We start from the raw sequence: 22,495 nt of genomic DNA on the forward strand, positions 1-22,495 counted from the left end.
GGGCCGGGAGGCTGCGGGTTCGCTCACCTTTCTTACTGAAGTGCTAGAAATGTTTCATCGTCTTAGCAGTTCTTGCTACACGCTCACAGCTGTGAGTACAGGGGGCTTTGTCTCTGCTGCTGGTAGTAACGATGCCGTTAGAGCTTTGAAGTTGTATGCGGGTTATTAAAAGTCATTTAAGGTAAATGAAACTTACCAATTGGGTATTTATAAGGAAAAATAAGGGAAAATGTCATGCCTTTGCTACCAATCTGCAGCTATGTTTCCATTCACACTTCAACTGGTTATTTCAGATATCTACCAAGTAATTTTTGTACATAGCCCTGCCATTTTTGTAAAAACTGTCAGTCTGTCAGGACTAATTTAATGTTGGTAAGGTTATAAATAATTTTATTAGCACTGTATTCTTAATTGATTAGCTCGCTGAAAATTTGGAAAGTGCCTGAAGTGTTAAACTTTCAAGGCTTTCTCCCTCAGTCTTCGCTTGAATGTGATAACCCAAGTCTTTATCAAAAAAAAGAAAAAGGGAATTAGGATTTAACTTTAATTATGTGCCAACAATTGAATGCTTTCCTTCTGAGTTTGATGGGTGTGCTATCTGTTTCTTATGTGTTACCTCGTCGGACATGCGTTATCATTGATTGAAGTTCTGGGGTGTTGATGAACACTGCAGAACATAAAGTTGATGTAATTTCCGTAGTTATAAAGGAATTGGCCTGATTGTAGTAGTATGAATTACTTTGAGGTGAAAAAAAAGAATGATCAAGTTACATACTGATGTGCCTGAAAAACAACTGAACAAATAACTTCATGAAAAGGGGATTGTTATTGGAGATGGTGGAGAATACTTAACTATGTTCATGTAGTTGATTTGAAATTTCTAAATAGTTAAAAATCTTTGGTGCTCTCTGACACTTCATGGCAAGAAAACATAAGAACGGGCTTCTTGACTGAGTAACTAAAAATTCTAACTCACCTAAGGGTAGCAATGTATTAAATAATAGAAGTAGGGTTTTCTTCATATTGATGAAGCAGGACTGGTACTGTAAAGAGAAGTTGATTAGAGGAGAAGAGAATACTTTTTTAAAGATATATTTTCTTGATTGATTGATTGGCATGCTTGTGGAAGAAGGGTGTATTTAGGATGGACAGGAGTGAAGTGAGTGCCTGGAATTGTTGTGTTTAGGATTAAATTTATGATTATATCATAGAAACTTACTGAAGTGCATTGCATTTCATGTTTCCACAACTTTTCCTCTCCTTTCTGGTTAATGGTTATCCTTCATGCAGCTATGCATTGAACTATAACTTAGTTAAATCATTATCTTCTTACCTTGAAGGAATTATTGTCCTTTTATGTTTTTCGAAGATGCTTATGCTTTCCTGTCCTGAGGTGTGGAGATAACTGAGCATGCTGTAAGCATTAAGAGTATGCTATTTGAACAGATTAAGGTTGGGCCACAGTCTAAAACTTTCTGACTGCAAAAGAGGGGTATTTGAAGTAGGGAAGGAATTTGAAGTGGGAGGTAGAGTTTACTTTTAAAAGAAAATGTTGCTTGATGCTTTGATAGTAGAATTAAGCTGTTTTTGAAATGATTTATTACTTTGTTCTGCCTTGATGTCTCATGCTGTTCTTTTGGTTACTGTGTTTTTCCTACAGGGTCAGCCACTAATCTGTTTCACAGCTGGCAGAGCTGAGGCTGGTGCTGGGTGGCATTAAGTGCTCAGAAGGGAGGTGGCTGAATGACTGCCCTCTCCAGTGCATCCTCTGTCACTGGAGAGATGATTTTGCAGTCACAGTCTGGAGCCTGTGTATTGATCAGCCTCAGTCATGAGGATTGATTATCCCTCAATATCTAGGACATGAAAGTCTAAGGTGTTGAAAACTTAAAATCATTTGGTTTTCAGCTACAGCCCTGTAAAATAGTTTGTGTGAGGTAAGAAGGGGTGGGAACAAATAGCTCATTAGCTAAAATCTTAGAATATCTGAAGTTGGCAGGGACCCATAAGTTACTCCATGGCGGTTGCCCATATGCATGTATTTACTGTGCAGGAAACTTCAGTTGTTTGAGACTGCTTTATCTCTAAGCTAGAGAAGGTTGTTTATTTGAGGTGGAAGAAAATACACCTGGGCAGTTAAGAGTAGTTACTTGGTGTGCTTATACATATCTCTTTTTACTTTCAAGTTTTTAAACAAGGAAGAATTGTCATAACCAAAAAAGTTACAACTGATAGTGTTACAAAGGAAGATTCCAGAAAACAAGTTTGCTAGAGATCTGAGCCATTATTTCAGGGAATGAACTTTGATTGAAACTTTATACATAAATATTAGTTTTTTACTACTCGTTAAGCAACATGTTGTTTTCGTTGTTTTAAAATAAATGCCTTCAAGGCTTCAAGTGGTTTTGGCATACTTAGTAGAAGTGGATCAGTCAAAATCACTATCCAGTGACAAGCTCATACATGGGAAAATGGTTCAGTTCTCATAGTTTAAAGGAAATCATGATTTATTAACAATACATAATTAACGGGTAGTTAATGAGTTATAGAGCTGTGATCAGTATCAGCAACATGATAAATGACAATTCTGGACGTACAGAGAATATTAATGCACCCCCACAAACAACAAAGTGCCTGTAATCCTCCCGAGTTCTAATCATACCCCCTACCCAAGGCAATGAAAGTTGTAAACACACCCTCTTTTGCTTCTTTTGTACTTCTGCTTGAGCTGATTCCTTCTTTGCCTTAAAACTCTTCCTAATATTCTGGCTACTGTTAAAGTCTTCATCTTCGACATGGTGGATATTGAGAAGGCATTGCCTCAGACAGTTTTGGGTGAATTCTTCACACAGTGTCAGTACTTGCATTCCCCTTTTAACAGCTGTTACCTAAGCCGTTTTACTAAGGATATACAGCCTCTTCCTGTCCTGAAAAATGTAGAGCATTCTACCATGCAAGGTTACTTCCCCCTCCTCTAGTCCCTAAGACTTTGGCTAAAATTGGAATTTATTATTTGTAACATGTGCTTGTATCACAGTAAGTGTCTGTAGCTTTTCATCTGTTTGTCTAGATAAGTGATTTTCATCTTCTAGGTGTTCTGTGAACACTGAAAAGTTTCTGTTTTAAAATGCCAATAACCAGAGATGTTGGACTTCATTGTAGTATTCTGTCACTTCTTAAGTGCTACAAGGAGGTGGTAATGTCAGACCTTGTCAGTGAATGTTGAAACTTAAGTTCAACCTTCCTGTGCTGACAGCCTGAATTTCATAATTATAATTTCATATATTATTAATTTTGCAAGACTACTCTGTACAAAGTCTTTTTCAGAAGCCGTATGAGCAGCTTAAACACAGGTCAGTCAGCCTTCAGGTTATTTACCTACAGCCGTTAAAACCCAGGAGACCTGTACGTGCTTGATGGCTTTTTGGTTGTGAAAGACCTGATCCCCAAAGGTTCAGTGTGCTTGTACTGTTTGTGCACTGAATCGCTTGGGATCAGGTATCTGTGAGCATTTTGCTCTTGCAGAAAGCTGTTCTTTAAAATAAAGAACAAGTTGCTAATGTTACTAGGAGAGAAAATAGCTTATAAGAGGTCAAAAATAAGAGTTTAGTAAATTTGGGAGGACTGTTAATGCATTGAGGATTAGATTCACTCAGCATATTGCATTTTGTGTAGCGACTTTGAGTAATGTTTTGTATAAGTGGGATGTCTGCCTGGGAAAAGTAGCTTGTTTGTTGGGAGGCAGCAGGGAAATGAATGGGAGAGCACCGGACTTGCATCTCCTATAACTCCTTCCATACAAAGTTGTTTAAACATCAGCAGAAACCTTTTGTGTTAGAGGCCATATAAGTGAAACATGTAGAAAGTAATAAGAAACAGAAGTATAGCAGCTTCTCACCCTCTGGAGGTCATGCCTGAAGTGTCTTCTTCCTGTGTGTTTTTCTGAATAGATCTTTCATTGCTGAGATTCATCAGTGCTGAGCTGACAAGAGGTTATTTCCTTGAACACAATGAAGCAAAATACACAGAGCGGAGAGAGAGAGTGTACACTTGCATGCGGATACCAAAAGAACTGGAAAAGGTGAAGTATGCTTTAACATTTGATTCAATTTAGAGATGAAATCTGTTGAAATAAATTATTTAAAGAACTATTTATTTTTAAAACATTTTTGCTACAAAAACAAGATGTAAACCTCTATAATGATTATTTTTCAACGTTACTAACTTAAACATTTTTGTTTCAGGGTTTTTTTGCCTGTTTACCTGTTGCTACTGGCAGCTCATGTTATTAGCAGAGACAAACAAGTGCAGATGATGACAAATTAATTCAAATATAAAGATGTCACTGATACTTAAAGGAATAGTCAAAAGAAACGTTTTTACAGCAAAATGTAATTTTACATCAAAAAAAATTGTTCCAAAGATTTTTTTCCAGTGTAAAATTCTCTGAGGGTGGGAAAGTTCCAGTCGTATAAAAATATGGTGACAGATGAGTTTTTCTAAGGTTTTCATAGTCTTTTATTTTGCTTCTTGCCACTGTTTACCACATCTTCCCTCTCTGTCCCAGTGTTATGGCCCTTCATGAGGGATTCTTGTTACCTCCTTTATGTCAGCTTCGATCTCATTTTGGCCCTGCAGTGAGCCAATTTTATTCTGGCTTAACCATGTTGATTTGGGAGGTGGCAGCAGCAGCAGTATGCTCAAGGATGATGAGTAAGGCAACATTGGTAATAAGGTTTGGCTAGCCTGCAGTGTAATGACAACATTAAAATTAATACTGCTAAAATTCCCAAAATCTCTAGGGATCAAGTTACGTAGGGCTAAATCAATTTAACTTACACTGAAGGAAGAAGCTTGTTTCACTCTTCTCCCACTATAGTCTCCTGCTTTATGCATACTGCCTGTTTTGCATGAGCTGTGCTGCTTGTTGGACCATTCCAGGACTTAAATCAGCTCCTAATTCGGCAGTGAGTGTTTTCACTTTTACTCTGAGTGGTAGGATAGTGAGCTGGCTTGTTCAGCCAATATTCTTGAGAATGCAGAGTCTACACAAGGACAGAAGGGGAGCTTTATAACTATAGATGAAAGAGCAGTGGAGGAGGGAGGAAGGGTGGGTAGGATTCCCTTGGTCAGTAGCACTCATCTTCCCCCATCAGTATCATTAAATTCATCCTTCATCCATGATGAGGCCTGGCTTTACCAAATTAAATTGCCAGTCAGTTACTGCAGAAAATCACAGAATGAATGAGATTGGGATGGATCCATGGAGATGCCGTAGTCCATGCCCTTGCTTAAAGCTCTGTCAGCTACAACAGGTTGTTCAGGATGGGAGGCTTTGAACGTGTCCAGGGATGGTGTCTTCACATCCTCAGTATTTACCCATTCCAGTTTATGATAGATTATTCTACTTATGGTAGAGACTCAGTTGAATGATACAGCATTTTTACATCATCTCCATTTTAATTATGTAGATTATTGTGTGCTGTCTCCTAGGCACAGAAATTATTCTGAGGGATCGTCACCACAGCTTTTCAATAAAACTTTCAGTGTGTAAGAACATGTAATATCCACCAGTCTTTTTATAAATAATACTAATGCTGTAAATGGTGCAATTGATGGGTTATACATGGTAAATCGAACTTCAGTTTGTACTTTGAATATGAAATATTATGACACTGAATAATAAAGAGATTTAAAAAGCGATGGTTATCTTTTTACTGTGAGATTATGAAATAATTGTTTAGTTCTTTGCATTGGCTTAGTCCATGTTAGTATATATACTAACTATATCAAATTGAGCACCTAGAAATCTACTAAATACTGTACAGATCATCACCTGTTGCAGAAACCACTTGGCTACGTGATACAAAAATCTTCTTACTTGAAATAAAGCATGTGAGACACTAGTAAAGGAAGGGAAGAATTTTCTTAATGGCTTGTTTTGTTCACTGCCTAATAGGATCAATTGCAGAATAAGAATGAAAACTATAATCAGGTAGAGTGAGAATAAATTGGAGTAAATTTATCAAAGCCTAATCTCGGGAGGTATTACTAAATAGGCACTTATTTAACATCCATAATTTTAGAGAGGGATGTAATGTTCAAAGGGTAGTATTTTTGTTGTTGTTGTTCTGAGTACTCCTTTTTTATTTAGAGAAACTAGATAATTTACAATGTAAGCGCTACTTCCACTCAAGCATTTTATGCTTTTTCAGTGGAAACTTTTTGTTGTAGTAGGTTACTTACACTAAATGAGAAGGTGGTCTCTATTCCTGCCATCTTAAGGTAACACTTTCCAGTTGATCTCAAAATTAAACTTTGTGCTCCTTTGTTAAATTACAGTTATGATGATGGAAAAGCACTGTAGGCTTTTTTGTTAGTTCCTCAATATCTGGAATGGAGCAGCAAAAACAATGTTTACAGAAAGGAGTAGAAGGTTCAGCGCTGATTATATTTCATTGTGTGCATGTGGTAAAAACATTGGGAAAATGAGTACACTAAACAATAATTGCAAATACTAGTGCAAGCTTATAGAATGTGAAAAAACTTCATTACACTCAGACAGAGAAGAAGTCCGTCTAAATCTAAAAGAAAAAGTAGTGTTGTTTTCGAGATTGTAAAGATGTCCTCAAAGAACACATGCAAAATGACAGGCTTTCTGTTTTGTTTGGGTTAAGGAGTTTAAAAATAGTAAGTGTTCAGTTCCAGTCATCTTCAGTGCTTGAATATTTGACAGCTAGTTCAAAAGTTATTTTAAAAGAAATAGGTAGCTTAATGGCATATTAATGCGGTGCAGAAATTTATCCACAGTTCATGTAACCACTGCTCCTAGTAATTTTGAATAACAACTCAAAATGCTTAAATTTTAGGAAATTGTACTAGAGATGAATGAGCGAATATCATGAGAGAGACCTTAACATCATGATGGTATTGAAGTATTCTACCACTGCAGAATTGGTTGAAATAATATTATAAGGGAAAGTAAAAACTCAGGGATGATGGCAGTGCTGTTGTGCCTGAATCAGTCATCTTATGTGGCTTGTGGATTGATGTTCTGGAGTGCAGTCTGTAGGATTGCTTTCAAACTTACAAGGATGCATGAGGTGTAAGAGTGTTCAAGGGACATGGAACTGGCCATTGCACAAGCTAACAAAGAAGGTACTTTGAAAGGCAAAGGGATTGTTAGAGATAAAAGTAATTTACTTGTACTTTGGTTTACACCCCCACCCCAGTATCTTCCTTTCCCATCAGCAGTACATACAACTTTCATATGTAAATGCATATCCGTCATGGATATCTAGGTCTGCTTAGATGTTGCTAGTCTTAGTTGTGTAGGCAGTTAAGATGGCTTCTATGGGATTATCCTTGGAGAAAAAAATACTAGCTCATGGTCTGACAGAAGCATAAGAGCATATGTCTAGACTTGCATTCAGGTAGAACCACAGAATCATTTAAAGAGCAGATAAAGAAGAAATGTCATGTGGCGAGAGTCTGCTATATAGGAGCTTTTGAACTGTAGAGTTTACGTCTAGTTAAATTATCATAAAGTTGCTTAGCTTGTAGCCATAATGAATGGCTTTAATGTTTCTGTAAATTAAGGATAAAACATTCAAACTGAGGGCAACTGGAAGTTTACCTCTTCATATTTTATATTCTTTGTATGAAAAAGGTGGTTATTCTCTGAAGGAGATTTACCACAGCTGTAATGAGTTGTGCAATAGAAAATTTACAAGGTAATAGAAAAATTTTTGGGGGGAGGAAATAAGATTGAAAAAGGAGGTAGGCAGAAAATGGCTTTGCACATTTACACACAGCTCTGTGGATTTTTCCCCCTAAGGTTAAAACATGAACTTTTGTAACTGTAGACAAAAATCACTCCTGGAAAATGAGCTACAGTTACGTTCAAGTGCAGTTTATATATTAAATAAAGACTAAGTTCAGTGAGCTGTGAAAGTCTACAGAAGCCTTCCCTGCTTGGACCTTGTGGTGCAGAATTTGTGCTGAATAGTCTTCAAATGCATAGCATGTTAATTTTTCTACAGTTCAGCTATTGAACAAGTGAGAATATTTTGCTTATTTGGTTAATTAGTCTTATGTAAATGTATTTTTCATAACAATTCTTTATAAACTTTTTGTAAATTTTACAAACTACTAACATACTTCTGTTTTATTTTTGTAATTTAGTTGATGTTTTTTGGAATCTTTTTGTGCCTGGATGCTTTTCTGTATGTGTTCACCCTGCTTCCTTTGAGAGTTTTTCTGGCAATGTTCCGGTTCATCACTTTGCCTTGCTATGGCTTACGGTAAGTCGATTCAAGAGAAAGGTGTTGATACCCTTAAATAATGTTTTACCGTTTATGTGTGTGCTTCATTTTATGGCCTTTCAGTGCTGTTTGAACTACTAATGACTTCTTCCACTGTAAAATAGAAGTCTCTATCTAAACTAGCCAAAGTAAAGGTGTGTGTGGGACCTTTAAGCTTTACCAGCAGTCACTAACTGTCATCGTTGCTTCCTTCAGACACAACAGTTTGATAACAGCACCACTTAGGCATATTCAGGTTAGTAAAGGACAGATGTAACCTTACCTTATAGTTGTGTTCTTTTATCTAACATCTACTTGAACATTGTTTTAAAATTTTGGATTTGGCTTATGTCTTTTGATAGGCTCTTTGATATTGAAACAGAAGTTGTTTGTTTTTTAACAATAAAAGTTTTCCTTATTTTCATGGAAAACTTTGCTGAAAAGATCCCTGAATAAAGTGTGTTCTTTTCTTTCCTCTGAAGAATCTTAGGGAGTAAAACATGGAGAGGAAAACCAACCAGAATATTAAGAAATTTTACATCTTGCTTTTCAGCCTTGCTTTTCTGGTCACATCAGTACTAAGAAGTTGCTAATACATAAAATTTTTAGTTTACCTTTCTGGCACAGACATCAAAAATTGGATAGAATTAATTTCTTTCATAAAATTTGCTACTTCACAGTAAAGATGATTGCATAAGCCTTAAGTGTAGCCTAAAATAAAAGGAGCATTTGTATTCATGTTTTGGGGGTTTTTTTCTGTATTTTCTAAAACTTGAAGTTGATTTATGGTTACTGATTTTTTTTTAAGTTGTTTTTTTTAATCAAGTTGCTTGTATTTGCATTATCAGTATTGTCTTGTGTATGTGAAGGTCTTTTAGATGCATAGTTTAGAAATGTATGTTCTGATTACAGCAAGTGCTAGGCTAGTTGCAAAAAAGTAATATTTTAAAATACAAGCTAAAGTTGAAATGTTTGTATTTGGTGATGTTTAACCTAGGCGCTAGATGGCAGCCTAATGTTTTATTGTGCTGTTATTTTTGAACTGAACCTCAGACTTTTATTAGGTCGAGAGAGTTTTCTTAGCTGTATAAAAATGACAGCTATTTGGTTTTAGACTAATGTCAAGGCAAATTATGTGCCTATTTGTAGACATCTATATATATGCTGTTACTAAATTCAGGTAAATGTAATGGATTTCAAAGTATCATTTCAGTGTTACTGCTGTTCTGTTTAAGAGTGTTCTTCCTGGTTTATAAACTCAGCTTTGCTTTTGGCAAAGAAATTTTCTGCTCTTCTGAAGTTACAATTAAAGATTTCAAAGACCAGTTGCTGGTTTTGGTTATTGTTCAATATATTGTTATATGCTGAAGAAAGTGACATTTGAAACACCATATGCACTCACATGTATGTGATATGTGTATATATACATACATGCACCTGCAATGCTAATATTTAGTCTGCTTGCTTGAGAGTATTTTGTGTGTAGGGCACAATAGAAGCTGGTTTCATCTATTGAACATGATTGTGTTAACTTTAAACTGTTACCAAATAAGATGCAATGAAGCTGAGATTATCTTGAGTGAAGAAGGCTTTGTTTTTGTAACAACTCCTAAAGCAATTTCTTTCGTCACAGTTTCCTCCAATGTGTTTGGAATTTAGTTTGCTAGAGTCTCTTCTTGTTCAGTATCTGAGGCTTTGTCTAATTCATTCATGTTTTATGTCTATAGTATGTAATGGAACTTCTTCAGATCTAAATGATTCTTATTTCCAAATATTTGGAGCCTGAATAGGGGTTTTCTTGTTGTTTTTTGTAGTTATGCTGATTTTATTTTTTACAGCAAAAGATATTTGTGATTTTCTTCCAGCTCAGGAAATACATTTTTATGTGTTTGTAACAAAATAGAGTTGAATAGGTAAAGCGCATTTGTAATTACAAAAGGTACTTACAAAGCAGGTGGCTGTTTATCTTTTAGCTTGCTCTTCCTTGCAGATATCAAATAAGTGTTGACTAGTTGTTATTTGAACCTGCCACATCATATTCCATTCTGTGTAGTAAATAAAAGTGCTCCTCCCTTCATCTTGACTTTTTTCTTAACATCTCAGTGAAGTAATTGAGCAGTGAGTGTTCTGTTTCCCTTCCAGGTTACTCTTTAGTTTATTTATTTCCTCATAATTCTGTCTTCTCTTTTCAGTGTAGAGAAAGATTGTATTACCCATTATTTCTTTAAAACAGTAAAACCACATTCTATATAAATGGGCTAATTACTATCTATGGTATATTATGTGAAGTGCTTAAATATAGGGGAAGTGGTTTAAAGCCTCTTCCACATGTTGTAATATTTCATTTTACAGAGTTCTAGAAGGAAACAAAGAGTAATGTATCTTAAAGAAAATAGTTTCCTTTTTCTGCCTAGGCAGTGTAAACACTTCAGTTTGACTTCTAAATCATCCTTCCTCATCACTTGATCTTTCATTTTGAGCAAATATAGTTCTGTGTTTTTGTCAGAGCTATATTGGTGCTCACAAAGCAATTTTTTTTAAAACTTCAAGAACTTCAGTCAGAAGAATCCAAGGTTCTATCACTGAGTGAACTAAACTGCTGGTTTAATTACTGTGATCAAACTGACAAAAGGTGAATCAACACGTGGTAGTTTTGGCAGGTGCAACTTCATTACTTCTGTGCTCTGTAAGTGGCAGGTTGCTTTTAAAAAAAAATTAACAAACTTCACAAAATTAGATTACATCCTCTGAAATTGCGAAAAGTCAGCTCTACTGTATTTTCTTTTGAGTCAAGAAAAGAACTTTCCTAAATTATTGTCTCTGGATCTTGTAGGCTACTCTCACTTTATTAAAGTATTCTTTGACAGCATAAAAGGTTTGTTGTTCCAGCAAAGTATGTGCCAAGGTAGACAGAGAAGTAGACCTGGTAGAGTCAGTTCTGCTTGGAATTACAGTCCTTGGTGACAGGTTCCTAAAACTGCCTCTATTTGTGGTTGAAAAGTACAGTTTCATTTTACAATTCAGGCAATTTTTTTATCAATACCTCAGACCCAGAGATTCTGAGTAGATTAATATTGCTGCATGTTTTGAAACTCTTTCATAGAGCTAACTTATTATTTTTCTTGAAGATATGTTGCATACCAATAAAAGGTGATGTGGGAATGTGGAAAAGCTCTTTTGTATTATTTGTAAAACACCATGACATGAAAGCTAAAATTCTATGTTAGTGAAACTCTGATGGGACTCCCAGTTTAATTATGTTTAAAGGCATTTTATATCATCTCCACAAGCAAGAAAGGATTTGTTATGGAAAGTGAATTTTTTTTTTCCTCCAAGTTCTAGTTTTCTCAAGAAAATACAGTAGAAGATTATGAATTTTCTTATACATAAAGATTGATTGACAAAACCTTTACCAGAGGACCCCCCCACATACACCCCCCACACCTCATCTCGGGGGGTTCCCCACCCCACACTGCTGGGAGTGGTCCAGGACCCTTTGGGCTCTTCCCAAGAGATGAGGGCAGCACAAGGATGGTGGAAGCCAAACAAGATCCTGCTTTGTGTGAGCACATGCCCCAGCACCTCCAGTGCCTCACACTGGTGCTGAGTCCCACCGGGAACTAGAACATGGTGCTGATGACACCAAGTTCGTGGGTTCAATCCCTGTGCAGGCCATTTACTTAAGAGTTGGACTTCACAATCCTTGTGGGTCCCTTCCAACTCTGAATATTCTGTGAATCTGTGAATTCTTTCATGTGGAAGTAGATACAGGTTATAAATACATGTTCTGCATTTTTATTTTACTCTGTTCTCTGAAATAAGTAAATTTAGGTCCTGTCAGCAATAACATCAATAACTTCAGCTGTATTCTATGTACCTCTTAAAATTCCCATTGACTTCCTGTGAATTCAGGTTCATGTTTTTCAGTAGGAAATAAATAGAACATCATTAATTCAAGAAAGAAACTGTAGGAAGAAAGCGTATCAGGAAGAATAAAACAAACAAGTACACTGGCATTCTTATGGACATTATTTATTTGTTCATAATATCAGGCTAGCAAATAAATTTGAACCTCTGTTGCACACTTATTCCCAAGCCTAATTTTTTTTTTTTTTGCTAAGGAATTTAGCTATGAAATCCATAAACTTCCTATTGTCATCTGAAGTTCATTGAGGAAGTTGTGCATCTGCCCACCAAAATGTTAGCTTTCTACCAACCAAAAAAAGGAAGATGCATTCATTATTTTCTGTAGTATACTCTCAGATCAAGTACTCCTTTCTCCTTTCCATAACAGTGCATAGTGTAGCAACATTACAACCTTCTCTTTCTTTCTTTCTTGTAAATCAGACCGAAGGGAAGAGCACTTTCACTTCCTTTATAGGATGGAATGTGGTGTCACAGGGATTCCTCCTTGGTGAGTAAGTCCTGATTTTCTTTTTCCTTCTGTGCTGTCAGCCAAATTCACACATCTACATGTAATCAGTAAAAAGACTGGTTACAAATGAATAGTATAGCTAAATTAACAAACATACCTCAAAGGAGAAACGAAGAGTTTTAATAATGAACACAGGAAACTGATTCAGTGCTATTTGTGGTAGGTATATTTTCTTATGTAACTTTACATCATTGTGGAAATAGGATCTAATTTGTGATCTTAGATTTAAAGCATTTTTCACATAGACTGCCTGAGGACCAATTTGGCCCAGTTTAAAAAAGGGTATCTTGGAAAAACTATAGCCCCTGCTGTACTTCAGTTTATAGTGCCTTAAGCTTTTTGACATGTCTTCTAAGTACTGCTTCAGTCAGGTTCATAGCTATATTTCTGTGTGTACTTAAAGCAGGTTTTTTGTAATGCTTAAGCTAAATCTCAGGGAGTTCTGAAAGTTCATCTTAGTATTAGACTTACAGGTGTTTCCCTGCATAATAAAATAATAGCACTTTAGCATATGTTTGTTTACTGACTTGAGTTATATTTGATTCTGTTATTTAAAAAATAAAAGCTTAATGAAAGCTTATTCTAGTTGTCACTTATTTGAAACCTCGTTTTGTTTTTATTTTTTTTTTGAGACAGCTCTCATTGGGGCCTAACAGCAAGGTTGGTTTCATTTCATTCTTAGCATGGTCTCGTGCTATATTGTGTGCATGTAGAGGCTTTTTATTGTGTGAGAAATGCAATGCCACCTAATCTTGGCAAGCTCAGCTCTCAGTTTCTTAGAATTCTTCATTTGGGACATATTTTTCTTATAATCACAATTTTAAAACAGTGAAGTCCTGCATATTACAAGGTGCACCTCTTTTTAAAAACCTCAAACTGGAAATTGGATTTGATCAAAATAGCTTTTTTCCTGAAGCCAAACTTGAGCATAATTGTAGGAAAATATTTCCAATAGATCACATTGTCCATTTAAAAAAATTTTAGTGTGTAGTTATGTGGGCAAGTGTATCCTTCAGGCAGCCTTGCTTGGATTTTATTTTCCCTGACATCTTTACTTATGCTAACAGGAAAACATCCCCTTATGTGTTAATGTAATAATTTTTGTTAGTCCTTTATGTAAGATTAGAGATTTGCGACACCACAGTTCATTAAGGAAGGATACATTGAAGAATTGACAGTTTGATAAAGACTACATGCATAACAAAACCCTGTTGTTCATTTTATGTGCAAGTGTCTGTGATGTAAAATGGAGAAAGAAAAGATACCTAAGCAAAACTTTAACTAGACCATCATATCAATAACTGAAATATATTGTAAACCTCAATGGCTGCCTAACTGTTTGAAAGTGTTACAATTGAATAATGTAGTTAGGAAGGGTTTGCTGTAAAATACATGCTTAAACTTGTAACATGCCGGAAGACTTTTTCAGTGCATTATTAGCTGAACAATAAACCTATATAAAAAGGGTTTTTAAGTGTCTACATTTATAGAAACATTACTCTTACAAAAGCTTTAAATTTTATATGTATGTATGTTATTAAGATGAAAATATCAGTCTAAAACATTTTTGCAGTGATAGTGTATTCATATCTTTAATGTATATATGACATCAGTATTGGAAATTTTATATGTGTTGACTTCAAAGGAGTAATTGTTTAGAGTAATCTGAATTATTTGTATGAGGCTAAATAGTCTAAACTAAAGGAACCAATTAAAATGCAGAAATTGTATAGATAAACAAGAAAAAAATCTTGAATGCCTGTTGATTTTTAAAAAACTAGCAAAACAATCAAAACCCAAACAACTCTAAAAGGTGACTGGAAAACCGTATGTAATCAGACTAGTGAAGAACTGAGGAGCACCAGGAGGCCTGGAAGACAAAAATAAAGAAATCATATGACAGTCTGTGCAGTTAAGTTTAAAATAATATATTCAGAGTGCATATGGGTTGGATGCCAAAGTAACTAAGTACAAGTGTACTTGTCAGCAGATTACACAATGTAGTGAAAGCACTGTTCATTTTGTAGTGACAGTTGCTGAAAAACATGCCAGAAACAGCTGTAGTGAGACTTTTTTTAGACTTTTTTATACAGCAAGAACAAATTTCTTTTTGTCCAGGTTGCATTTCATGTTCCAAATAGTTTAATGACTTTAAATTCAATAAGCAAGGCTTATTAAAATACCTAACACACAGTCTTGGTTTTTTTTTGGAAATTACTTGCTTAAGCATTAGCTACTTGTGATTTTGATCGTATTAAAGAGAAATGTAGGTAAACTGTGATTTATTTTTAATAGCGCTCTGCTTGATGCTGAGTAACTTCAGTTGTACAGCTGAAGAGTTTGGTGGTGTAGATACCAATACTCTGAAAGCCTTGAGCTGGTTTGCTTCTTCAATCAACTAAAGGGAAAATACTATGAAATCCATCATGCTGTTGAGTAGCAAACATTAAGGATCAGTAGAATGACCATCTGTGTAGTCATGGCCTGTATGGATGATTAAAACTAATGCTTTTCAACCAGTAGATGGAGACAGAATTCTTATTACAGTATAAAATGTGGATCATGGCATTTTGAGTATGATGTTAAATAGAAATACCTTGAAAATTACAGACGGGTAACTCGTTCCTTAAACTTTCACTTACTTAAGGAGTTTGCTTATGGTGAGCACTGGTTTTCCACACTAGATTTTTCTTCTTTTTTTGGATCGTAATGTAACACGATTTTGTAACATGGGATTTTTTTGCAAGTGTTACAAGTAATCTTGGGGAAAAAAAAAAATTGTTGTTGTTTTTCCTAAAATTCATCAAAGTTGTTTGCTTTTAGCTTTCCGAAGGGAGAAGGCATACACAGATCCAGTGGTTTTCTAAACAGAGGAAAGACTTGTATTTATACTTTCTAAGTTTGTCTCATGATGGACAAACCATAAATTGGAAAGTTTGAAGCATGAGTATTAAACCTAGATTTTTATTGTGTTGTAAAAAGTTGGTTTTTTCTGTAACAGACTGATATGCCCAGTTCCTAGTTCTTGGTTATTTCAGTCAGTGCATTGTAGAAATTATGCGATAGTTTGACTTTCAGCTGTTTTAAATACTGTGGGATAAGCATTGAGCTTGGCATGCTTCCTTTCTTAACAATTGACTGGGCTGAAGCAGAAGCATGGTGTGGAGTAGGAAGGTATAGTAGTATGGCTTGCACATCACTTTATGTTAAAATTAATAATAAGCTTGTATATCCCCTTAAGTATGCATTTCTGTGTTTATATTATTTTGAGAAGTAAGGCTTTGTTTCAGTGGAGATTTTCTGTCAATTTGTAGATGTAATGATAAGTACACCCAAAGGCTGAGGAGGTTGAACATCTTGTTAAGTACATGCTGTAGAATGTTGAAGTCTCTGTGTGGTTTTTTTCTGTATTGTCAAAATTTGCTGGTTAACATTACAGTGCGAGAGAGTCTCTGTAGAGGAATGCTTGGATTTTCACTGAATTCATGCAGATTGAAGGATCATCTCATGTTTAAACATTTTGGTGTATTCAGTGTTAGTAAAGCAAGATAAGATTGTACATAGTGGATAGTAGAAAGAATGGATAAGCCTTACTCTTTAGTTTAAAAGTACTTTGCTGTTTGAAGAAGTTTTAAAATTTGATTCCTTGATAGTCTAGGCTGTACAGCTGATGTGGGAACTTGAGACTTAGCATAATGAAACCACTTTTAAAATTCTGTAAAGAGCATCTTAAAGAGTATGACTTAAAGCAATAAATCTTTGAAGTAGTAATGGAATAATCATAGAATCATTGAATGGTTTGAGTTTGAAGGGACCTTAAGGATTACCAGTTCCCTGACATGGGGAGGGATACCTTCCACTAAGCCAGGTTGCTCAAATAATGGCAGAAAATAATAAGGTGAAAAGATATAAATCATGTATTGTAATAAGGTTCATTTAAAGGACAGTCCAGATGCCCTGAATCCTTTTATTTACTGGTTTGAGGTGTGAAAATTGTAATGTAAATTATATTCAGCCAAATTTTGAAACCATGTAACATTATTTCTGGAATCTAGTAGGATATTAGAGGAACTACATCTTGGACAAAGGCTCTCATGATACTATCTTCTAAGAGCAGAGTTCATTAAAGCCAGGCAAGTGTTAATATTTCACTCAGTTGTGCAGCATCACTGTATGCCTGGGATAGCTTTGAAGGAGAAGACTAACTGCTATCTGCAGAGCGATTCTACTGCTCACTGTTTTGTTACCTTGCTACCAGAATGATTAAAGTTGTGTAGTTGTAGTGCTCTTTAATTATTGTTCTCATTTTGTCACTCATGAGGAAAAAAGACCCATATGTAATTTTCATGTGAAATCTTTCTCTCTGTGTCATACTTCATACACAGCTGTAAAAATGGGAGTTGTTTGGAAGTGAGTTAAGCTGTTTCAGCTTCTCATACCTCTGTTCAATGGTTTCTAAAGTTGTACAATATCACACTCTGAGTTATCACATCGGCTCAGTAATGTTACTTCTTAAAACTTGGGTCCCTACTTTCAAGTGAGGTATTGAAATTACCAGCACTAAGCTATGTTTTCCTTGTTTGCTTCTTGACCTTTTTGTAGTTGTCATAGCTTGGACAATATGAGCTTTTTTATTTGTTTCTTTGAGATTCTGTAGTACTCATGATGTGCATGACTACAGCAGTATGAGTTTGTATGGGATATTAATCACGAGGTCTGATTAGTTAGTGCTTAAGATGTCCTGACAGTACTTTTTAGTGTTGGCATTGAGTAGTTACTGGAGACAATAAGTGAAAACATGCATTGAGAAAAATGAATGCAGAATGCTAGGATGCTATGACAGGCATGAAATCACATCAGCCTGTGTGTGTTTATATGTATTAAACAGCTTAATGCAAGGGATAGGAATGATTTCTGACAAATACAGCTTGAACCAGTGTGAGCCTGATCATACACTAAAACTGCAATGGTCAGCTCTCACTGAACCCTGACTACATCCTTTCATTACTGCAGGCTTTGCAGTCAGTTCTGTGTATTTGCCAAGAGGTGACAAAGCATTAGACTTAATCCATTTATTTGATTTCCTTGTCTTTGTAGGAAATAATTGTCCCTTTTCCATTTTATATTCAGAACCACACCTCAAAATCCTTTTGTAAATGTTATTAACCAGAGCGGAAGATGATTCTGCTACAATAAAAATGCTTCTATGGATTTATGCAGTAGACATGGTTAATCTCTCTCAATTGGAAACATGTTAGTGGTACGCTGTAGATTACTTGTTTAGTCAATATGAAGGGGTCTTTCCTAAGTGTACAATGAAAGAAAACTGGAATAGATTTTAAATGCCGGGATCATCTTACTCTTCTTACGTTCTGGAAAGTAGTTTTCTGTAGTTAATCTTTGCAGTAATCCCTTTTACTGAGTAGGGGGTTGAGATGCTGGCAGCTCTGCTGTCATCAAACTGAGGAATTGAAACCGTGGGGATATTTTTGTGACTAAGATGTTGTGGTTTAATCTCAGGCAGCAACTAAGTACCATGCAGCCACTCACTCCCTCCATCTCCCACCCATGGGGAACAGAATTGGAAAGTTAAGGTAAACCTCATGGGCTGAAATAAGAGCAATTTAATAATTGAAACAAAATATGCTAATAATAATAATATTAAATATGCTAATAATAATAATAGTAATGATAAGCAGAAGGAGAGAGTCTAACAGAACCCAAGAGAAACAAGTGACAGAGTTGCTCATCAGCCACTGCCTGGTACCCAGTCAGTCCCTAAATAGTGATAGACCCTGTTCTGGGTAACTCCCCCAGTTTATATACTGTGTGTGATGCTCTGTGGTGTGGAATATCCCTTTGGCCAGTTTGGGACATCCTGTCCTGGGTACACTCTGTGCCAGCTTTCTGTGAAGCTCCTCACTAGCAGAGCATGAGACACTGAAAAACCCTTGACTCAGGGTAAACATTTCTTAGCAACAACCAAACCATTCAGTCTGTTATACACACTCTCATACTAAATCCAAAAAAACCCAGCTACTAAAAAGACAAGGCACTCTGTCCCAGCCCAAACCAGAACTCTTGTTCTGCAGTTGTCACAGCATTACTGCTGTTTTCTGCTTCTCATGTGGATAAGGAGTTATGTAGAACTTCGAATAGAACATTAATATATTGTATTTTTAATTAAAATATCAGAAAAAATATTGTTTATTGCAGTTTTTTTTTCCTAGACATACAGACAGACTACTGAGAAGCTAAATCCAAGTCACCTTGAGAAGTAGGGCAAGAGGACTTCAAGTTGTGCCAGGGGAGGTTTAGATGGGATATTAGGAAAAATTTCTTCGCTAAAATGATTGTAAAGCAGTGGAACAGGCTGCTGCTCAGGGAGTGGTGGAATCACCATCTCTGGAGTTATTTAAAAGATGCATAGACTGTGGTTTAGTAGTGGACTTGGCTGTGATAGATTAACAGGTGGACTCGATTATCTGAAAGGTCTTTTCCAACCTAAATGATTCTAAAATTCTCTAAAAACATTATTTGAATGGGATCTGTTCTGTAAAAGTTTAATTCCTGTAAAGCACAGCAATCAAGAGCAGTTGATCTGACTCTTTAAGGCAGCTTTTGAATTGAATCACAGTGATAATCAAGTTTGTTCTGTACGCAGCACATTCTGAAAATCTTTTAATCTTTCCAGTGTATAGGATACTGTGTGCAAGTTTGTATGCAACTTCACACAGTGTTAGTCTCCTGAGATAGTTTTCAGAGTTGACACCACCTTTAGAAGAACAGTTGTGCTCCTGATTGTATGTAGCCTCTTCTCAGAGTTTGTATTCCCCTGTGATGGTTGCTGTCTGCATTTATGTTGGCTTCTCCTGAGTTGGTTCTACTTGAGTGTAGTCATATGGACGAAAATCAGCACAAGCAGAAGAGTGATAGAGTTAACAGCTCAGAACATCTGCAACTTGTGACTGTACTGGTGGTTGAGCATCTTTGATGTTACTTGTAAGCCAGAAAACCTTTGACGTGATATTTTCAGTCTGTATTGATTTGTGGACATCAAAGCATTTTCCTGTGAGAATCTTTCTTGACTGCTTCAGAAGCTTCATAAACAGATTCTACTCACTAGTGCATATCAGTAAGAGACCATTCTGTCGTTAAAATTGGTACCTTACCAAACTTTTAAAAGACAAACTTTTGAAGCAGGTGTCTGTTTTGTTCATCAGGTTTTGTCTGCCAGGTACTCACTACTTCTCTAATCGTAAAGTAGTTGTTGGCTGGAAGAATGAAGATGCTAATTTTCTGAGTAATGAATTCTGATTCTCTTTTTCACGTGCTAAGGCCTGGCATTACTATTGTGGAATAATAGCACGTCCTTTACCACTGTATCCCTGTCTGTATGTCAGAGTTTGAATGTTGGCTGGGAGACTTGTACAGAAATGACTGAATATATTCCAAAATGGAAGCACACTGGAGAAAAAAGAATATGCTGTTACTCAGCATATGAGCAGTAATCATAATCATGGGCTTGTTTAAGTCCTGTGAACATTTCAATATATACTATTATATTTTAATAAGTATAATCATTTAAGTCAGATGTAGTTAAATAAGGCAGTAAGCTTTCAAAGTGTGATTTTGCAGGTTGGGGAGGGTGCATTTTTTTCTGTGTCATGCAAAGACAGTCATAGGCTTCTTAAGCAGTGGGCAAAAGGTGCGTGTTCAGTTTAATTTTTTATTGGTGTTTGCAGTTAAAACTCAGTTTGTGGGCTGAAGAAAGGAAGCAAATTCACTGAGGCATTTTTTCGAGGACTTAGGCTGAAATAAGATGTGATGTGGATATTGTTTGTTACTGGATGACTTCTGAAAGCAAGAAAATATCTCTTAGGGGAGAGGAAACCACTGTAAGCAGTTCTGGTATGCTGGACTAGGTTGAATTCTTTTATTCAGAATGTAATTCATTTTAATGCAGTTAATGAAGTAAAAAGTATATAATAAAAGTAGCAGTTGCTCTCTGTAGAAAGCGGAATACTGTAAATCGGGGAGTTCTGGAAACTTTCTTGCTCATACTCCCAGCAAGAGCACGACCTATTTGCCTGGAATGTCACTGTGTGGTTCCAGGAGTGATATAATGCATGAATGCCGTTTTCAGGGCGTTTTTCTTTCAAATGGAAAACAACAAAGAAACCCAAAGTACAGCACTCCAGCTGTGGCTTAAATAGAATGAGTGAGGTAGCAGGGATTTTTGACTTCTCTGCAGGTCTGTAGAATGACTCCAGAGGTCATAAGTAACTGTTTGGATTTTTTTTTTACAAGATAACTCTTAATTTTTTCTAAATGTGTTATCAGTTCATGGGAATATTGCCTAACCACTGGATGGCCTACTGATTTAAGAATACAGAAATTGAAAATTAGTATCTTAAGTTCTGCTAATTGCTTCCAACTTCTTTGAAACATTAATTTCTGTAAAAGCATTTCAATGTATTTAAAAAATAGTATATGTAATAGAAATTATTCCTCCTTCTTTTTGTGTTTGATTCTCAACCTTTTGATGTAATTCAAAGGCTTTTTAACTGCTTTGCATCCTATTAATACTAAACTAAATAAATAGACAAGTGAATACTGCCTTGCAATTTTATTGTGCTTATGGCTACTGTTGTGGGAATTGAGATAAAGCTATTTTCTTCCTGTAGTTTTACTTTATAGGAAGAAATTATGTAATGATTCCTTTAGTCTCCTGGGTTACTCATGGGTCTATAGATAGAAAAGTTCTGCATTTGGTTCACAATCAGCCTCAAGCTCTGATGTCAAATTGTTTGCGTTTACTGCTGCAGAGCTTAGAGCTAAATGAAGATGCAGAATTTACTACCTGTTCCTCAGCATCTGGTTCATTATACTGAAATTGAAGATGACGGCTTCATTTCTTTGTGATCATAGTGAATACAATTTCTGTACCTGAGGAAGTCAAAATCATAGAATTGGCTGGAAGAGGGAAGGTCAATTAGAAACCAAAGGGCACGCATGCAGAAGGTTATTAATAAGTGGGAGCTCTTAACAAATACAGTGTTTTAATTACAGGGATGTGGTGAGTAAGAGACTGTGATCCTGTTCATGAGTGTGATCTATAAATGTGTATCATGGTCATGGTGTTGGAGTGAAGGGCAGGGGAAGGGGCATAATAAATGACATTAAAATATATCCATGATGAACAGCTTCTGTGAATTCATATCGACTTAGTAACATCTGTATTTTGTGGGTATATGACATTTAGTGGAGCTTTTTGCCCTTTGTATTTCAGTGACAGACGTTTGCTACAACCTGCTCAGGTATGTGACATTCTCAAAGGAGTTATACTGGTCATCTGCTACTTCATGATGCACTATGTTGACTACTCTATGATGTATCATCTGATAAGGGGACAGTCTGTCATAAAGCTCTACATCATCTATAACATGCTTGAGGTAAGAATGTTGGCATCAGAATATGAAGCATGCTTTTTTCAGACTATCTAAAATATTTTGTATTACAGTAGTTGTACTTAGCATGTGGCACAGGTGGTATTCTCACAAATCTGCACACACCTATGATAATAAGCCTAGATGCCATGAAACAGTCAGGTTTGTGAACAATAAGTTTTTAGATACTGCTTCATAATGCCTGATTTATGGAGCTTAGTAATTTCATAGCAAGAAACTTGAGAAATGGAAACAGAAGAAGTGTCTTATGAAATGTCAGGGAGTGAATGAGATTTTGAACTTGCCAA

At 35.9% G+C, this 22,495-nt stretch overlaps 2 protein-coding genes across 4 annotated transcripts in view; both read left to right on the forward strand.

The window, feature by feature from the left end:
- LOC108445046 overlaps positions 1–4,030 on the forward strand; it is a 6,433-nt gene extending 2,403 nt beyond the window's left edge. Inside the window, exon 2 of the mRNA XM_017727582.1 lies at positions 3,951–4,030. Coding sequence (XP_017583071.1) covers positions 3,951–3,965 — 15 coding nt within the window. The 3' untranslated portion in view covers positions 3,966–4,030. The remainder of the gene's footprint in view (positions 1–3,950) is intronic.
- TAPT1 (transmembrane anterior posterior transformation 1) overlaps positions 3,951–22,495 on the forward strand; it is a 46,364-nt gene continuing 27,819 nt past the window's right edge. Inside the window, exons 1-4 of one of the 3 annotated variants that reach the window (XM_017727581.1) lie at positions 3,951–4,081; positions 8,185–8,303; positions 12,651–12,717; positions 22,031–22,193. In XM_017727581.1, the coding sequence (XP_017583070.1) occupies positions 8,294–8,303; positions 12,651–12,717; positions 22,031–22,193 (240 nt within the window). In that variant the 5' untranslated portion in view covers positions 3,951–4,081; positions 8,185–8,293. Of the gene's footprint in view, positions 4,082–8,184; positions 8,304–12,650; positions 12,718–13,374; positions 13,399–22,030; positions 22,194–22,495 lie in introns of those variants that run through there. The other 2 variants (XM_017727579.1, XM_017727580.1) reach the window with 2 other exon arrangements.

The sequence above is a fragment of the Corvus brachyrhynchos genome, unplaced genomic scaffold (genome assembly GCF_000691975.1).
Source record: "Corvus brachyrhynchos isolate BGI_N302 unplaced genomic scaffold, ASM69197v1 scaffold80, whole genome shotgun sequence".
Taxonomy (NCBI): domain Eukaryota; kingdom Metazoa; phylum Chordata; class Aves; order Passeriformes; family Corvidae; genus Corvus; species Corvus brachyrhynchos.